General features: G+C 38.1%; 1 protein-coding gene across 2 annotated transcripts in view; it reads right to left on the reverse strand.

Annotated features, from left to right (window-relative positions):
• The window catches only part of LOC141653693 (uncharacterized), a 52,352-nt gene extending 34,186 nt beyond the window's left edge, over positions 1-18,166 (reverse strand). For both annotated transcript variants that reach the window (XM_074461534.1, XM_074461533.1), the window contains exons 1-21: positions 17,853-18,166; positions 15,061-15,164; positions 13,633-13,767; positions 13,497-13,550; positions 11,520-11,614; positions 11,326-11,443; positions 10,959-11,060; positions 10,688-10,876; positions 10,409-10,569; positions 9,829-9,999; positions 8,846-8,932; positions 8,292-8,607; positions 8,082-8,186; positions 7,875-7,967; positions 6,375-6,442; positions 4,221-4,341; positions 3,948-4,151; positions 3,563-3,766; positions 3,336-3,445; positions 790-892; positions 535-633 (exon numbers count right to left, since the gene is read on the reverse strand). In XM_074461534.1, the coding sequence (XP_074317635.1) occupies positions 535-633; positions 790-892; positions 3,336-3,445; positions 3,563-3,766; positions 3,948-4,151; positions 4,221-4,341; positions 6,375-6,442; positions 7,875-7,967; positions 8,082-8,186; positions 8,292-8,607; positions 8,846-8,932; positions 9,829-9,999; positions 10,409-10,569; positions 10,688-10,876; positions 10,959-11,060; positions 11,326-11,443; positions 11,520-11,614; positions 13,497-13,550; positions 13,633-13,767; positions 15,061-15,164; positions 17,853-17,949 (2,736 nt within the window). In that variant the 5' untranslated portion in view covers positions 17,950-18,166. The remainder of the gene's footprint in view (positions 1-534; positions 634-789; positions 893-3,335; positions 3,446-3,562; positions 3,767-3,947; positions 4,152-4,220; positions 4,342-6,374; positions 6,443-7,874; positions 7,968-8,081; positions 8,187-8,291; positions 8,608-8,845; positions 8,933-9,828; positions 10,000-10,408; positions 10,570-10,687; positions 10,877-10,958; positions 11,061-11,325; positions 11,444-11,519; positions 11,615-13,496; positions 13,551-13,632; positions 13,768-15,060; positions 15,165-17,852) is intronic.
• Positions 18,167-18,388: the final 222 nt, after the last annotated feature.

Below are 18,388 nucleotides of genomic sequence, written 5' to 3' on the forward strand. Positions count from 1 at the left end.
AATACGACAGTGCAGTCACAACAAATAAAGGGTGAAGACACTAAAAAATAAATATGGTGTAACACAATCTTTGAAAGCCAGGATATAGTACTCGTAAGCATCACCCTACCCACCTCCCACCCCCAATTAAAAAAAATGACTGTCCAGGTCTCCCTATCCCTACCCACAAAACTTATTAAAATACTCTCTCGGTCCCATGTCTCTTATCAAACAAAATCATTTAAAGTCGTCACAATTATTTTGTCAAATTTCAGGTTCCACTACATAATTGATACATTCATGAGCGTACTGCGTACACAATATAAAAATTTGATATTATTCCAGACATATTATTCCATAATTACTTTAAACTTGACAATACAAATAGCAGAGGTGGTACACTTTAATCTTAATTTGGAAACCCAAAAAACACCAGACATATGAGTACCACCAAAATATAAATTTACTTATAAACAGATTATTAATGCCTTAGATCTGAAAACTGGAAAAAAAGTTAGAATACACTTGGTTTTCAGAAATGAAAAGTGCACATACCGACGCACGATATACAGCGCTTCGAAGGCGGCTGGACCAAATGGTCAAAGACTCATCAGAATCAAAACGTAGGACCACCGCATTTGCTTGCTCAAAAACCTGGTTATGTGGACAGAAGATTAATGAAGATCACCCTGGCAGTCCATATCATGATCGCAACAAAAAAAAAATAGTTGGGACACTTCGTACTTTTAACAGTGAATTGAAAGCATTTATCACGAGGTACGCTCAGTAAATAAGCAAAAACTAAACAACCTTGCCCTGAGTGTGGAGCCAAGTAGCATCACATATCGCAAGGATGTGTTCCTCACTGCCAACAATCTCTGCAGGCACCCTATATATCTGCTTCCCTCGCAAGCTGCACAAAATCAATGAATTCGCATACAAAGCAGTAAAATACCTCTTCTTTAAAAGGTAAATATAAAAGTTAAAAGGATGCCAAGGAGGGTCACCCATGACAAAAGAAGAAATACTGCCATAGCAATTGTGGCATTACGGTATCAATATCCAACTTATCAAGATGTAAATACTACTTCCTCCACTTCACTCTGATTTCCCCACTTTATTAAAATACCCCTCACATATATATTAGACAAGTAGGAAAATCAAAATGAAGGGGAGGAAGTAACAAACAACATAAAGCTCCAAGAAGTAACTAGGCTTCAAATATATAGACTAATGTCAAGACGGCTAGATGACACGCGGAACATAGCACGGCAACATATAAGAACAGTTATCGTAATTTTGAGACTTTTGAGTAAACCCTCTTCACTCAAAGCCTTGTCTCTAACAATCGACCAATTGTGAATTTTCCAGCTAAAAACTAACCATGTAAAGTATTTGAAAAGTATCAACCAAATAGTGAAAAAATGGAAGGTAGTTGCGAGTCGAATTGAGTACATCACTTACCTTCTGAAAAATGGTCCACCTTATTCTAGCTTAAGAAGTTCTCACTTCCAGAGCAAAGCATCAAACAATGGAACAAAGATGTTTTGGGTCTTTTAGATGGAAAATTGAAATGTTTGGTGGCTGAGGTTCAAGATTGGGATGAGAAGGAACAAACTCAAACTCTTTCTTTTTCTGATAGACTTCCATCTTGGGTCATTCGGAAACAGCCTCTTTGTGTTGTTAACACAAGGGTAAGGCTGCGTACATCCGACCCCCCCCTACCCCGCAATTTGCGGGAGCCATTGAGGCACTGGGGTAATGTTGTTGTATAGCCTTTCCAGGTTAGAGACCAAAAAACAACTTAATAGATCAGTTAATAATTTTTTTGGAGGCAAAGAGCAAAGCGACGCTGGATAGAAGAGGGTGATCGCACACCAAGTTTTTCCATATGGCGGCTAGCAATAGAACGAAATTCAACTGCATTAGACCCATCCGTATGGATAGAGAGTTTTTCCATGAGAGATCCCGTGTAAGGGAGGCAACACAAGAGAGGCAACATAGAAGAGGGTGATCGCACGGTAAGTTTTTCCATATGGCGGCTAGCAATAAAACGAAATTCAACTGCATTAGATCCATCCGTGTGGATAGAGTTTTTTAATGAGAGATCCCGTGTAAGGGAGGCAACACAAGAGAGGCAACACTGGTTTTTACAAGACTTTGTATGAGGAAGCCTTCACTTCTAGACCTCAATTCACAGGACTTACTTTTAATACCCCATCCTTGCATGATGCCACTAACTTGGAATCTCCTTTCTTCGAGGAAGGAGTTTGGGAAGCTATCAATGATCTGGGTAAAGACAAATCTCCCGGACCAGATGGTTCTAACCTTGCTTTCCCTTTCATCATTGTTGGGATATAGTGGAAGTATAGGTTATGAGCCTTTGTGGTTATGAGCCTTTGTGGATTTTCACAACAAAAGGTGGTTTTTGAGAAGAATTTGAATGTCATTTCTTTGAGTTTGATTCTGAAAGCCGCGGGAGCTGGTGGTCAAGATTTTTAGACCCATAGGCCATAAGTCTTCTTGGTAGTGCTTATAAAATTCTTGCTAAGGTGTTAGCTTCGCGGTTGAAAGAAGTGATAAGTAAGCTTCTGGATTCGTTTCAACATGCATGTGTCCCCGGTCGCCAAATTTTGGATGCCGCCCTTATTGCCATTGCCAATGAATGCATTGACTCCTTGCTTTAATCATCTAAGAGTTTTCTTATGTCTACTCTTGAAATGATGGGGTTTTCTTGTAAGTAGAGAAAGTGGCTATTGTTTTGTATCTCTACTGCTCATTTCTCGGTGCTTGTTAATGGGAACCAATCGCTTTCTTTGCTAGCTATAGAGGTCTTCGTCAGGGTGAGTGAGTGAACCTATGCAAGGAAAATCTTTCTCACGATTTTAGGCGAATACTCACACCAATCTTATTTTTTGCCTTTCTCAAAACCCCTCTGAGACTGAAGCCTTGATTGGATTGAAAAATGAGAGGGAAAGGGAGGGAAGGTGGAAAGAAGGAAAGGAAACAGAAGGAGGGGAAGGCAGCATAAATGGAGGGAGGGGGTTTTTTCTCCAAATCTTTTCTTTGTTGGGAGGAAAATAATTTGCCTTGAGGGAGGGATCCATTTTGCCTCCACCTCCATTTTGCTTACCAAACAAAGAAATTCTCTTCCCTCCAAATCTCTCGCCTCTCTTTCCCTCCAAATCCTCCAATCCAAACACACACTAAATAGTCTCACAACTCAATCTCTACAGTAAATGACCAAAAAGAATGTCAGTTATAGAACATGATAACACATAAGTATCCGTAAAAGAAGACACTAGTCACACCACCATCGAAAGAGCAATAATAAGAAAAAGCTGAGAGACACTAACTTCAGGTACTGCTTGTACGATTTTGCTCCTGGGCTTTCTAGTGTGTACAGAAATGGCCCAACTAAACAGAAGTATCTTTGCTGCCAAACCGCCTCTCTGTTAGCTACACCCTGCAGAAGTCACAAGAAACAAAAAAACGACATCAGCAACTTCAGCATAAAGAGCAAAACCAGCAGATATGACCAAATGGGAGTACTGAGAAGAAGTATCGTATTAAGAAAAGTAACCTTCCAAGTCAAAACAGATAGCCAACCCTCAAAATCAGCTTGATTCCAAGGACGCAGAGGTTCAGTATTCCTATCATCATCCTCCATAAAAATTTTGGCAACTTGCATCAAGCGATGGTAGCGTGATGGAGAGAAATGAAAGCCCAACGATGGTACGCGCACAGCAATCCTTGTTGAAGGATGTGACGGGTTTTCTACCTTTATCTGAAAGTAACTAGGCATTAGCACTGCCTGGAAATCGTGAAAAATATGCAATGCAACAAAAACCATCAATTGCCAAAGCAGACAGAAGAAAATGTGCCACGTGTCTGAGAGATAATGAAGTATGTTTAGAACACAGTTTATCCACTTAAAAATATTCAGTGACAAAACCTAACGAGTTTACCTGTTGGAGTACAAGAACCACACCACATTTTTCTATGACATGTAACAAACTTGGCCCAGGTATTTTGGAAGAACCAAGGTTTCCACTTGGAGAGGCTTTGCCCCAGGAGTAATCACCATCAACAAGGAATGCAGAAACGTCGCTGAGCACCATATCAAATTGCAGGTACAGATTCATGGTCTCGGGTGACTTTGAATCACGCTCCTGCATCGCTCATATTAGAGGAGTCTGATTCACTACGTTCAGCCAACTTGGAAAGTTACAGAAAAATACCTTCGTGCGTATTATCAAATTCCCCAGGTCAAGCATAAGTTTTGTTGGAAAACCACTTTCTGGACAAAATTCTGTTGGAATTGTTATCTTCGGCGCAGCAATGTCCAAGTCCAGCACAAACCTAATACACGACAATTAACCAGGCTCAGACTATAAGATGAATTCACATCAGCAATACACGTGGAAGAGACCTCCAGATTCTGTATCTTGTTCCAAATATCGCCCAACATACCGGAGTTAATGACGCATAGCAGATTCAAATTAAGAAATTATTAGTGTAATTTTGACGCAGAGTCTATTTCTAAAGCGTTTTTACTGTATCTATTTTTTATCAAAAGAATCATTAGATAAAATTGTCAAGTGGATGGACATAGAGGCTGAAAGAACATAGAACATGTATAACAGATCAATATTAAAACAACGGAAGATTCACTTGGTGGAGGTAAGGGGTTTAGAAAAGACGTGAAAGATAACCCCAAGTCCCCAATGAAACAACACCACATTTCAAAAGACCAAAGCTGAAAAAGATGTGGCTCTTGAAACCAGTTGCTCCAGTTCAACAGATACCCGGAAATAAACCAAAATAAACAGCAGCTATCCAGAGAATCCTGGCCCACTGAAATAAAGAATGACCAAACCCACTTCCCCAACAAAGGCAGGAACCTCAAAATTGAAGATGATAAAGGTCACCCGATTACACTGCGAAAACGTGCCAACTCACAAGCCACAACATAGTAAGAGACTGGCTAGCTATATTGAACTGATTCTCTGAAAAAAAGTCCAAATATGTCGTGCTCCCTTCATTCCAGCCAATTGTATACATTTTTAACCAAATGAAAAATGTACTTTGAAGTTGTATACAATTGATTGGAATGGAGGAAGTATGTTTTAACTTAAACTTATAACCCACTCACAGTCTGAATGACTACTATTAGTGAAATTAGAACTACTCTTGTCCTACTCCGCCTCAAAGCTCAGTCTATTGGCCTTTGTTTTAAAAGGAACAACAAACACGAGGGCCAAAGATGATGTGCAGGCAAATGGCAATGGCATGCACTCAAGCAATGAAGCGCACTGTTTATGCAAACAAATTTGTAACTTCAAAATAACAGTGTAGCAATAACCCCTTTTGAAATAGGGCTAATATATACTCCCTCCATTCAACTCCACACTACCATTATCTATTTTGTACACTATTCATAGTTAAACATTCAATTTCAATTTCTCCCAATACATAAATGATAATATATTCATGTGGGATCTTGTTTGATTCGTCGTTGCGAGAACATTAAAAATATCTAACTTTTATATTTTTTGCAAATACATAGCTAACGATATTTAGCGCGTAAAAGACGCGTTGGCAAACGTGAAAAAAAGAAAGTGGTAGTGTGGAGTTGAATGGAGGGAGTACTGAAGTAAAAGCTAGGATAATGGGGCAAAGGTATATCAAAGAGGTCAAAAAAATAAATAGAAATAAGATAGTACTCTGCTTCGCTAGCTTCAGCACAAATGCACTAAGGCTCCTCGAGGTGTTTTGGCTAGTGTCTCCAGGAGTCTTGCGCCTAAGCGCGCTTATCAATACCAATAGATGTAATCTAACACCAAGATCCCATTCAACGTGTTTACCAAGCATTAGCTTGTTATAGCCATTCAGGGCTGGCACTTAAGCACTCAAATTAAACATTAAATCTCAAGGGCGCACGAAGATTGCATCTTAGGAACTAATCCCTCCTACTACACCAAACTACCCATTCCATTTTAGGTGAAAAAATATCCAAATTATCCTAATAAAGTACCCCAAAATACAAAAATAAAAGCCATCAAACCACCTCACTTGCGCATTTTTCACACTATTTTGGTTATTGGTTACTATAGCAATTAGCACCCACTTGCACATTTTTCACAAACATTAGTCATTATGATACAATTTACAATAATGTGTTATTTTACCTAAACTGGTGAGCATTTTGGGAGTTGGACAGTTGGCGGTTTAATCGAGGTAGGTGAGAGTTTGTAGAATATTATCAACAATCACAAACTTTAAGGACCCACATACGCAGTAGGACTAATAAGCTAATGTGCTGGATACGAAAGGAATTTCACTTATTCTAATTCAGGCGACATGATAATATTAAGTTGACAGCTGGAACATACTTGCTTTGATTCTTCAAGGCCTTAGACATCTGCTCTTGAGCACTCCGTTTCATCTCATCAATAGTCATCTTGAATAAGTCGAAGGTGTAAACAATAAGCAAACATTAAGTATGACAGTGGCAGTTGAAAAAAAAAAAAAAAAAAAAAAAAAAAAAAATAATAATAATAATAATAATAATAATACTCCTTCCATCCTAGAATAATCTTCTCAGTTGCGTTTTACACAAAACCAATATTAGTAGTAAAATAATGAAAAGTAGACACACATAGTGAAGTAAAGAGAAGAGAGAAGATAAATTAACACTCAAAAAAAAAGCAAGGAGATTAATAGATTATAATGGTAGTTGGGACAACTCAAAAATGAAAGCAAGAAGATATTCTCGACTGGATGGAGTATAAAAAAACGTCATTGCTCATTCATGTACAAGTTTTACTCTTTCATAGACTTTTTGCCACAACTTTTCCATACCTTACCCTTGAACAAATAACAAATTCTCTCTTTTTCTCTCTCTAAAAATTAATCAAATCTCCATCAAATTACTCAATTTTAATCTTAATTTTCACAATCAAGTATTGATTCTTATTCATTCATACTTCATTCTTTAATCAAATTGTAACAAATCATTTAATTGTTAAATTGGGATTTAATAAAATCAGAATTTGTGAAATTAGGTTTATGGGAAAGAGGGGTTGCAGGGTACAGTGTCGATGGCGGCGGTGGGAACGTCGTCTGGTCGGCGTCGGCGTGCAAGGGGTCGGGATCTCAGATAGTTGGAGGCATGTAGTTGGGTAAGTTGTCTGGTCGATGGTGGTCATCGCGCGTCGACATTGGCTAGAATCTGAGGTGGTCGACGACAGTGGTGAATGGTGTTCGGCAGCGAGCCATCGACTATAGGCTAGGTGGTGGTATGGGCGTCGTTGGTCGAGGAAGGGGTGGTCATCGACAGAGAGCATAGGGTGGGTGTAGGAGGGGTAAAAGGGTGGTTGAATTTTTTTTATAATTTTTATCTTAAGAGGGTGTGGGCAGCGAGTCTTGCAAGGGAGGACCGGTGTTTCCGGCCGGCGAGTGGGGCAGGGGAGGGGCGGTGGGGGAAGGTGGTTTAGTGGTTCGGTGTTGGTGGTTGGGTCACTGGGTGGTGGTTGAAAGAAAGGTCGGTAATAATTAGAATGAGAATTGAAAGAGATAGGTTGAAATGGTAGGGGTATATTGGTAAATTATGTCCTTGATTGAGTAAATCATGTCCATGAATGAGCACCACCCAAAAGTCTGGCACCTCCAATATCAAAGAGAATATATATTCAAAAACTAATTGTAGTACCGTAAGCTAATGCATGAATTCATTGAATGAAGGTCCTCACAGTTCAGAAAATGTTGGTACTTTTGAATTTAAAAAATCAGAAAAGTTAGATAAGGTGAAAAGGTAATAACCATCCATAGAATAGGCCCTTCATAATGCAAATATGTCTTTCAAGGGATAAAGAGAAGAAATAGATGCTAACCTGAACGGCAACAGCAGTCTCTACAGCTAATGTCTGGCTAACAGCGGTACTATCAAAGAACTTCACAATATGATCGACTGAGTCCTTAAGATACTGGCATAGAAAACACATATACAATCAATTGTGGACCGCCTTCAAGGTAACAAACTTGCAAAAAGAAAATAAAGAGCAACCCATAAAGAGAAAAAATGGTGAAAGTATACTCACAGTCATGTAACAGGGAGAAGCCTTAGCAACCAAACTCCAGTCAACTGCCACATCAAGAGGCTTGTAAACAAAGGTACAGGCTAGAGAGTCACGGGAAGCAGCACTCTGCATTCACATAACATGCAACCTTTATGTCAACATGGATAATCAGGATATTAAACGCGAGGAACCCTACTATGCAACCTACAATCAGAGGCTTCAAATAAAGACCTTGGCTAGAAGTCCACGTGGTGATATCAAACGATAAGAGCTCAGCTTCAAATCAAAAAACATAGTTTCCGTATACAATTTCCCAGAGCAATTTAAGCTTTCACAGGCCAATTCAGCAATGCAAATATTTCCATCAATCATCTTAGATGCATTGCGCCTCATATAGAGCTCAAATGCAATACGTATAACATCTTTTTGGATATCAAGACGTTGACCTTCATCACTTTCTTTGTATCCTATTATTTTGCTCAACCGTTCCCAGTCTTCTTCACCAAACTTCAGAGTTTCCATCTCAGGTTGCGCTGAATCACTACCCCTGAGAGATCAAAATTACTTGCTTATTAGAGGCGGCTGGATTAACCATCTTTTTCTTTTCGATAAGTAATATGAACACGATATCAATTAAAGGACACCACAAGGGTGACATAGATGTACAAAAAACACCAATGCGGCGATGCCCATGTACGAAGAGACACCAAGGGAGACACCAAGGCTGGATATATCCAGGAAAGCAACTTGAATCTCAGAAATATAAAAGGGGAACGAGTACATACCACCCTAATGACCACCATGACTTCTTTTCTCTTTGTTTCCGCAAATCTGATTCTGTGGACTGCTCCACAAACCTGTGAGCAACCATTCTGAAGAGCAACGACACCACATCAAACAGTAAACTAGAAAGGAATGTGGTAAAACAGAACATTAAAAAAGGCCAGCATGTTAGACTGTGGACTAATAAAAAAAAAAGCTAGCCTTTGGCCCTTTGCATTATAACTCTGCAAAGATGCCCCTCTTCTGCCTTCTAAGACTTATTTAGCAAGTCCACACACTATAGTCATCCAGCTATAATAGCTGAATGACCTTACAGAGTTCTATAACACAAAGTCTTTCAAGTTGTAAGTGATTGATTACAAGGTTTAAAAACGCGATCACAATCGCGTAACGGTGTCGCGGAATCAGCCTCGACGGCGGTCGCGCTCCAAGTCGCGGTTATGGCCATGATATTTAATTTAACAAGCTTTTGCAGATAGTTTATCATCTATTGGCTATTTCATATAAAGTCAAGATTAGTTCTATTTAGAATATTTTAATATCACCAATGCTATACAATTTTTAAGAGCTTTTCATAACAAAGTTTGGCCAATATAGGTTATAACTCGTTCTTCTCGGGTTCCTCGCGGGTCGTATCGGGTGATGCACGTTATAAATCGGTCATTTCAGCTGATATTTGCCTATTTTTAATTTACCCGCTACATCTCGGGATATCTTGTATTGGCCACCTCCGATGCCGATACATCTCGGGCAAGATACATCACAGCCGAGATTTTATAACATGATTGATTAGATACACATTCTTATTCAAATACGATCACTACAATAAAATATGAGAAAACCTTAGCAGATGGGACTGCCACGAAGTCTTACAAAACTACCAAATAGATGAACTCGCTACAGATAAAGTGAACAAAAAGCATTAACTCTAGCTGATAATCAGAACAAAAAGCATACTAGATTATAGTTTGCCTTGACAAATTACCTCCACTGGACAATGAGATCGATATCAAGCTCACGATCTAATTCCTCAATTTCTTTACTGTCATCAATAACAGCACGGCCTGGATTGGATCTAAGCAGAGAGGCATACAAAGATATATATGTCTTCCTTAGCCTTGCATATCTCAGCAACTGCTCCCAAGATAATTTCCCACTGAAGCAGAATATCAGAAAAGGCATATCATGCTATATCCAAATCAAGACTACACGTCTTATAAGAAACTGAAGTTACCATAGCCTCCTAAATTATCATAAAAAGTACGAGTACTTGAAATAAAGTCAAAGTAGCTGAAAAATATGATCACAACATAAATATCAGAAGGACATAACAGAAGGACAGCCTCGTAAACAACAATGCAGCTGGGTCTTATTGTGTCATCTACAGATATTCATGACAACACAAGTTGATAAAATTTTACTACGCCTAAAAACTGTGATATCCAACAATTTGTCATTATGGATAACTCAGACATGTGAGATTTAAAGCTTAAAGAAAAAAGGCAAATATAAAAAAAGCAAATAGCAACATGCCCAAACAAGAAATAAATTGCACATAAGACTACCTAGCCTTCTTCATTTGGTCTGCAACAGTTTTATATGCATATTTCCACCAAGCACGAGGGTCAGATTTCACCGAGACAAGTGGGCGGTAGTGTGCATACTTGAGACGTTGATTGAAAGCAGCAAAATTTTCTGCTAACTTCAGCATATCTCTGTAACCGTCCTGCAGCAATACATCAGACGACAATCCTTCCAAAACATCAAGACCCCCAACACAACCCAAACCTAATGAGCACTCCCAGAAAGCTGGTCTTATGACTTATGAGGCTAGTAAATTTTACCTTTGATAAACATATTGTCACCTCATCCAAGTTGACCACCGCTTTCTGCAGAGGTTGATTGCTAACAGGAGATGCATCTGAACGTAATTTAAAGTACTTGGCATTTCCAGATATTGGTTCCAGGATGTAGCTATGATCACGTACTAAACTTCCAGCCACTTGACCATCCTTTGTGCCAAACTTGAAAACCTGTCACTCATGTTTCTTAGAGTTTAGACCAAACCAGAGGATGAATAAAAATATTAAAACATCGTAGCTAAGATATACACACCTGTAACCACTCAGAAGGAAGTAAATCTTCCCAAGGCTTGTTAAGATGCCATGGAGAAATATCCGAATCAAAATAGAAAGCTAAGCGCTCCAGTTGTACAGACTATATAACATTATTCAGAAAAGAAAAATGGTGAGAGGATAATTTAAAAGGTCTTATACATCACACACACACACACACACACACACACACACACACACACACACCTCAATCTCTCTCTCTCTCCATCCATTGACATCTACTCTAACTTTCCCACCAAAAAAAACAGAAAAGAGCCAAACCAAACAGAATGAAAGAGCACAATCATTCAACAGAAAAACAAAAGAACGTCAAATTGTTGTTTGAGTACTGATTTTGAGGAACACACCTTCTGGATATGGTCTAGCGCTCCCCCAGTTACAAAAGTCTCATTTCCATTGTCATCAACAGTGAAAGCTGAAAGTTTCTCCAATGTTACACCAGCTGCAAATGGATGGTCCGGATTGCTGAACAGAAACAGAACGATAAGGATTCTACCGCAGAAAACTAAGCTAGAGTGTGGTATGCCTATCAGGTACCAACCTTTCACTATCCTCGTATCTAATGTGGATATTTGAAATAGAAAGTTTCAGGTTTCCTATTATTGTGCTAATTAATGATCCTAGCCACGACTGATTCTGAACACAAAGAACAAAAAAAGTCAGCTCATAGCAAAAGAACAGAGTGTAATCCTCAAATACAATCAGACATTTTAAAAAAAAAAAAAAAAAAAAAAAAAAAAACTAGTACGGAGTAGAAATCATTAGCCAATAAAAAAGCAGACTTGTTCTTATAGTAAACACTTTATGTAGTTTAAATCTATATACGACAGACTACGAACAACGACGATGACGCAAGATGAAAAATGCGTCAAAAATTGCCTACTTCACACTAAAAAGAAGCACAGCCTGTTTAGTGAGCCATTTTACTATCTCCATCATAATCAAGAACCAAAAAAATAGTGCATCTTTGGTTACATTTGGCATGGAAAATTATTTGGGAAAGGAAAGTAAATAATGGGAAATTTTGTTCAAAAAAACTACCTTATAAATACCACATTTTCAAAATGCAAATTCTCATTTGTGACGGACTCTTCTTCGTCACAAATTGTGAAGGACCCAAACGTGACCAATTTAATGACAAAATGTGACCATTATTTGATAGGTAACATTTTATGAGTAATTACTTTTTATCTTAAAGTGGTCACATTTGGGGCCGTCACAAGAGAGACCAACTGTTTTCAAAATTACTAAATTACAAAAATTTCTTTTAACGATTACTACCTTTTAAATGGTTTAAGTACCAGTTTTGCTACCATAGTTAACTTCCGTCCAAATAAAAGGGGATATTCCGTTAACTTTGGAATATATTCCTTCCAAATTCGAAGGTTTATACCCAATTTACCCCTTTCTTCTTCCTCCATCTCCTGCTCTTCTTTTTCCATCATCTCATACTCTTCTTCTTAAAAAAATTGGTGACATACCCACTCTCTCCAATCAACATTACTGCTCTTCCCTCACATGCTCACAGCCCTTTTTCAACCCGTGCCATGCGCAAGGCGGCACAACCTTCATCACCAGCAATGAGCAATATTAAGACTCCATTCACCAACCTAAACCACCTCTCGCAAATCCCCAAATATCTTCAAGACATAACCTAATTTTCTTAAATTGCAGCAAGGATTTCAAAATAGACAAATCTGGGTTGTATATCTCATAACTTCTCCCTTCTTATTATTCTATTCAGCAAAGATATATCTAGAAAGCAAAGCATAAGGAGAGAGAAAGGTCAATCAGGATTGAAGGTGAATAATAGACGTGAAGGTGGTGATTTATAATGAAGGATTGAAGGTGCAATAATGGAGGTGGAGATGGTGAAAAACTAATGGTGGATTAAAGGGGGTAATTGTAGTGGTAAAAGATGAAGAAAAAGGGTAAATTGGACATTTAATATAAATTTTGGACAGAATCTCACTAAGGAAGCAAAGGTAATAATAAAAACCCTGTAAAAGGTAGTCATTTTGAGAAAGTGGTACATATAAGGTAGTTCTTAACAGTTTTCCTTCAGTAATGTAAAACCACACTAAATTCATATACTAACAAGTAGGAACACCTGAGTTAAAGGATTCTCAGCCTACGGAAGGAAATCAAAAGAATAACTACTATGTACAAGAAACTATGCATCCTAAACAACTGAGTTGCAGTTGTATTTCATGAAAGTTTTCAGTCTTTCTAGCTTCTTGTTCGGTCTCAAAATACTACCAAGCTTTGACATTGGATTTAAGGTCAGTACACTAGAGTCTCCCTTAACATGATTTGCTCGAGAAAGCAGCGAGAAATTTCAAACTATCCGCAAGTCAATGAGTTTTCCTGTCACCATAAAGGAGTTATGTCCGAAACAAACAAGTGAACAAAAATAGAGACATCAACTAAGCCAGGAGTGCAAAAAAACATAGAAATTTGAAAAACTAGTAGTCTCAGGAGGTAAGTGTCCACTTTATCATACTGCAACTTAACGTACCACTTCTTCAGTCTTTAGGTGTTGCGCTCTTTCCAGCAGCTTGATTTCTGTCTCCTATCACAATAGTCCCATACACATTTTAGATATCAATGTGCAGCAATAAATGTCAAAAGGAGTTGGGTCAAGGATAACATACCCTTATTCGATTCCTTTTAGCCTCCTGCACAGCATTTTCACTGTCTCCCTCAACCTGTGTAGCAGGCTCAGCTAACAAATATATCCGATCAAGGTAAACTAACACGGGATCTTGGCCAAGCCTGCTCCAAGGAACCTACACGATAATCAAACAAATAAATCTTTGAGAACTGAATTAATATCAAGGTCAAAACAGCACCTAAATATACCACATCAGATTGCAGCACCAATATAACAAACTGGGATCAAAGATGGTGATATAAAATATCTCGAACAGATGAGATGACCCACACAAGTCACAAAGGACTAAGATTCTAATACTTTAGACGAAGACTCGATCCACTCATGCACTTCAGTTGTGGTGCCTACTCATAAGCATGGTCATAGCAGTGGTAGAAACAGCTCAAGCACAGACAACGCCATTTTGATTAGAAGTATAGAAAATGTAAGTACATAAGATAAATGCATAATATTATATGTAAATGTCAGAATTCAGGACAAAAACCATTTCAACTTATTTGATACGTATGAAGATGTAAATATCATTGCAAATGAAAGATAGATAAATTCTGGAACATTCTGCAGAGTAGGACAGACTCTCGGTTTCAGCAGACCACTTGAACGATAAATGCCACAAAGAAAAATATTATGCTCCAGAAAGAAAAATACTAATGCTCTAAATCTGTAATTAAAGTGATAGACAAACTAATTGAAAAGTAAAACAGCAGCAAAAATGGGTATGTAAAAACTTACATGTACAATAATCCCTCTGTATCAGTAGAACACTTCAAAGACAGAATATCAGAAAGAAAATACCAAGGCTCTTACAAACGAACTCATTTAGGAAGACACGGGTCGGGTTAGGAAATTATAACTTGCAATATAAAATACTCCATATCTCATCTAAGAGTATTTGTTTATGTTTGCTTTAGAACACTTTTTCAGATAGTTGGGATAACTGGGTGAATGGACGGAATACCATTTCACCACAGAGCAATTACCCCCATAACCATAGCTTTGCTACCCCCACCCCTCCTTCTGCATCAGCATGACCGCACCACCCACTACTATCTCCAGCCGGCACCACACAGTCTAACCCCATGCCCAACCACGCCGCACCACCCCCATACCCTGCCAAATGATCAATTCCCCCACCACTTCTTCCTTTTGTTCAGATACTGTAGAAGGAAGAATGGAGATAGACTGAAGGGGATATGTTTGGAATTTTTGAAGGTGGGGGGTTACGAGACAGGGGCAAGGGGGACGGGTGGGGTTTTCGTGGGGATTTCCATGGTGGAGAGGGATTTGTGATGCCTTATAGCGGTTTACGATTGAGTGGAGTGTTTGGGGTGAGTGGGTAATCAAATGGATGAGACGCACAGAGTACAGAAAATTCAAGCTCCATTTATGGCTAAATAACATGACCAACCTTAATTTTGACTGATCCAAGAAATCCTGCTTTTACTTTAATCGGCAATTTTAGTGCATTCAGGGCCTCAGGCTTTAGTTGCATATTTGTTAGTTCCACATCACCTGTAAAAAACACACGACATTTGGAAACAACAGGACCAGTCAAGTGAGCACAAATAAAGGTGTACTAAGCCAATCAAATGGTAACTCTCTTAGTCTTATTCGTTTGTTTACGTTTACCTTTTGGTGAGGGGTATTTTGAACAAGGTAAGCAATATTTGAGACTTCGCCAATTATCCACATACGGAATATAATCAACGAAAAAGCAATAAAGAAACTACAACGAAGATGTTTGATATATATTGGAAATACATATACCTACCTCTCCTAGTATGTAGTAAAATAGTGATCACTCCCTGTCCCTGTCCCCCTCTCCCTGACTCCCGCACCCTCTCCTTCTGAAACTATGTTTCATGTCATTTAATGTCAGTTGTTATTTGTCAGCTTGTTTCTTGATCATAGAAGTGTGACTAAAAACATCATTGAGGTGACTAACATGATGTCCTTAATTAATATTGTATTATATCTTACTGACTCCATAAAAGAATGCAAAAAATAACTGAGATTATCACACCCTCCAAAGCAACAAAAAGAAAAAGAAAAAAAAAATTGCTCATTGAGATTTCTACAAACAAGTGCTGACAAAGAACTTTCTTATCCTCATCGGCTCATCCCTCTGGAAACTATAGCGCCTAACCTAGACACGTTCTCAATTCGTACTTTTTGTTGTTTTTTCTACAATTTTATAGCCCTATGATGCGAAATTAATTTTTCGCAGTTGGAAAAGAGGCGAGTTATACCTTCCACCACATGAAAGATACTTTGCTAAAAAAAAGTGTCTCCCCTTCAATAATAAACCTCTGAAACCAGGCCGGCTTTCCCTTCTCTCAAGAATTAAAGAGGTCTAATGGCAGGATTAACAGATAGTTCTCCAGACTTTTCCAAATTTATAAGCACCTTTACTAGGGAACAAAAAAGATTATACCTCCAGAGTTAATGACAACTACTCCAATCTATCTAACTGTGCTCATAAGTTTCCACATGAGTTCTTAACAATCCCCAAGTTACATTGCAATTTTTTACAACCGACTCAAGTCTAATTGAGCTTATATATGTGAGTTTTTTTAATGTTTCTAAGTTACTTTGTAATTTTTGAAGCTCAATACTTAACATGAAAGGGCTCGGAAACTTTACATTAAAGCTGGTAACTTTACGACAAAACTCAAAAACTTGATCCAATTGTGGTATAATTCATCAAGTGCCTTTACTAGCCCCCAAGGAATCTAAATAAAAATTACTCTCTATCTTAACCATTCTAGCTTTGATGAATTCTCATTTTAAATGATGCTGACTGCTGAGGCAGAAAAGGCTCTCACCTCCGCAATTGAATAGTTAGTTTGCAAAAACATCTCAAAGCCGATTTAATTCATTTCATGAGAAAAGAATTTAGCTTAGATCAAACAAAAATATAATCACCTAAGTGACTTCAATTGGCTACAATTTCCATACATTCCCTTAAACCTATGTAACTCCGACTCAGCAAGGAAGTGTCTGATACATATGGAAGTGTCTGACATGGAATTTTGAAATTTTGGCAATACGGGACTTTGACCAATTTTGCAGACACGAATACAACACAGCTCATAAATTTTGTTAGAAGTTTTCATGTTTTTGCAATTGTGAAACCTATCACCACAAGGGTGTAATTGGACAAAAATATCTTTTTATGTGTTATTACAAGAAATGAAAACAGCTTTATCGTCTGAAACTGAAGAAAAGTAAAACAAAGTTGAATAATTAAATAGGCATTAATAAAAAACTTAAAAAGTCATCTTCGGTTGTTATTAGTATAGCATTCTCCTTTTGCCGTTTTTTTCTCATCTCACTCTTCTTAGACACCATTGAAACCAAATCAGGTGACATTAGTGAAGTGTCGGGTCGTGTCTGAAACTGGTGTATCAAATGCGTCATGTGTCGTGTCAGCACAAGACACGACACGTGTCGGACACGGATATGCCGATTAGTGAAGTGTTGAAGTAACATAGCCCTAAACACACACTACATATCACAGTACAACTACACTGACACATTACCACCAACGACACCACAGTCAAATACGCGAAATCACACCTAGACAGGATAAAACGCTATCATTATCAAGCCACTTCTAACTTTGCTGAAAGAGCATTGTCATGATCAAGTCAATTCTAACATCGCCGAAAGCACAAACAGATTATAGTCTATCGTCTCATAATTTTTTACTCCTAATTAAGCATCATAAACAAAAACAGATCCACACCTGATACAACATCGAACCCACTAAATTCACTAATTAGTCAACTAATTAAGCTCACACTTCTTCTCAAATACATCTAAAACACAACTAAGACGAATTCCGAGCTACAAGATTAGAAAACTGCTCAATTCTCACTCAAACCACTCCAAATCCGCACCTAGGTGCCGCAACATCGAAACCACTAAAATCACTAATTAACTGAATAATTAAGCTCAGGCCTCTTCTATTATACATTTTGCGTTAAATTCACGACTATAAACAAACATTTAAACACGAATACGTTAAATTCTGAGCAAAATGATCAAAAACTGCTAAATTCTCCCTAAAACCACTACAAATAAAGCACTATAACTCAAAACAATCATACGGAGTACAATTTTTGCGATCATCACAGTAAAATGTTCGAATTAATGCTAAATACAAAATATAATTAAGCAAAAAGAAAATGATCAAACCGTTCCAAACGCTGATTTTGAGAGCTTCTTTATTGAGACCTCTGACATAATTCCCCAAGTATCTCTGCAACAAGTACGCTACTTGATCCTCCAACATTTTTACTCAATTTTTCTTCCTAATCGAAAATCGCTTCGTTGAGGCAATTCATCGAACACCTTGTGCACAACAATTTACAACAACAAAAAAACGATCAAGGAATTGTACAACTGTAAGACGAAGAAGCGGTAATCTAGACGCAGTAGTAGAGAGAGAAAATATTGAGGAGAGAGAGAGATTCGCTGATTAACGGACACGTCTAGAAATGGCAGTTTCTTCTTACCTTTTTGCTAGTACTTGAGATGGCTTTTATTATTATTTTATTTTATTATTTATTTTCATTTATATTTTGACTGGAGAAGCTGCGTAAGAGAGGAGAAGAGACGGGACTGTTGAGGTGTCAAGTGTAAGAGGCAGGGGACGTCGCCGGTAAGGTAGCATAGGTCACGTGATTAACACGTGGAATTGAATTGAGGTGTCGAAATATCTACATGAGGTC

The sequence above is a fragment of the Silene latifolia genome, chromosome 4 (genome assembly GCF_048544455.1).
Source record: "Silene latifolia isolate original U9 population chromosome 4, ASM4854445v1, whole genome shotgun sequence".
Lineage (NCBI taxonomy): Eukaryota > Viridiplantae > Streptophyta > Magnoliopsida > Caryophyllales > Caryophyllaceae > Silene > Silene latifolia.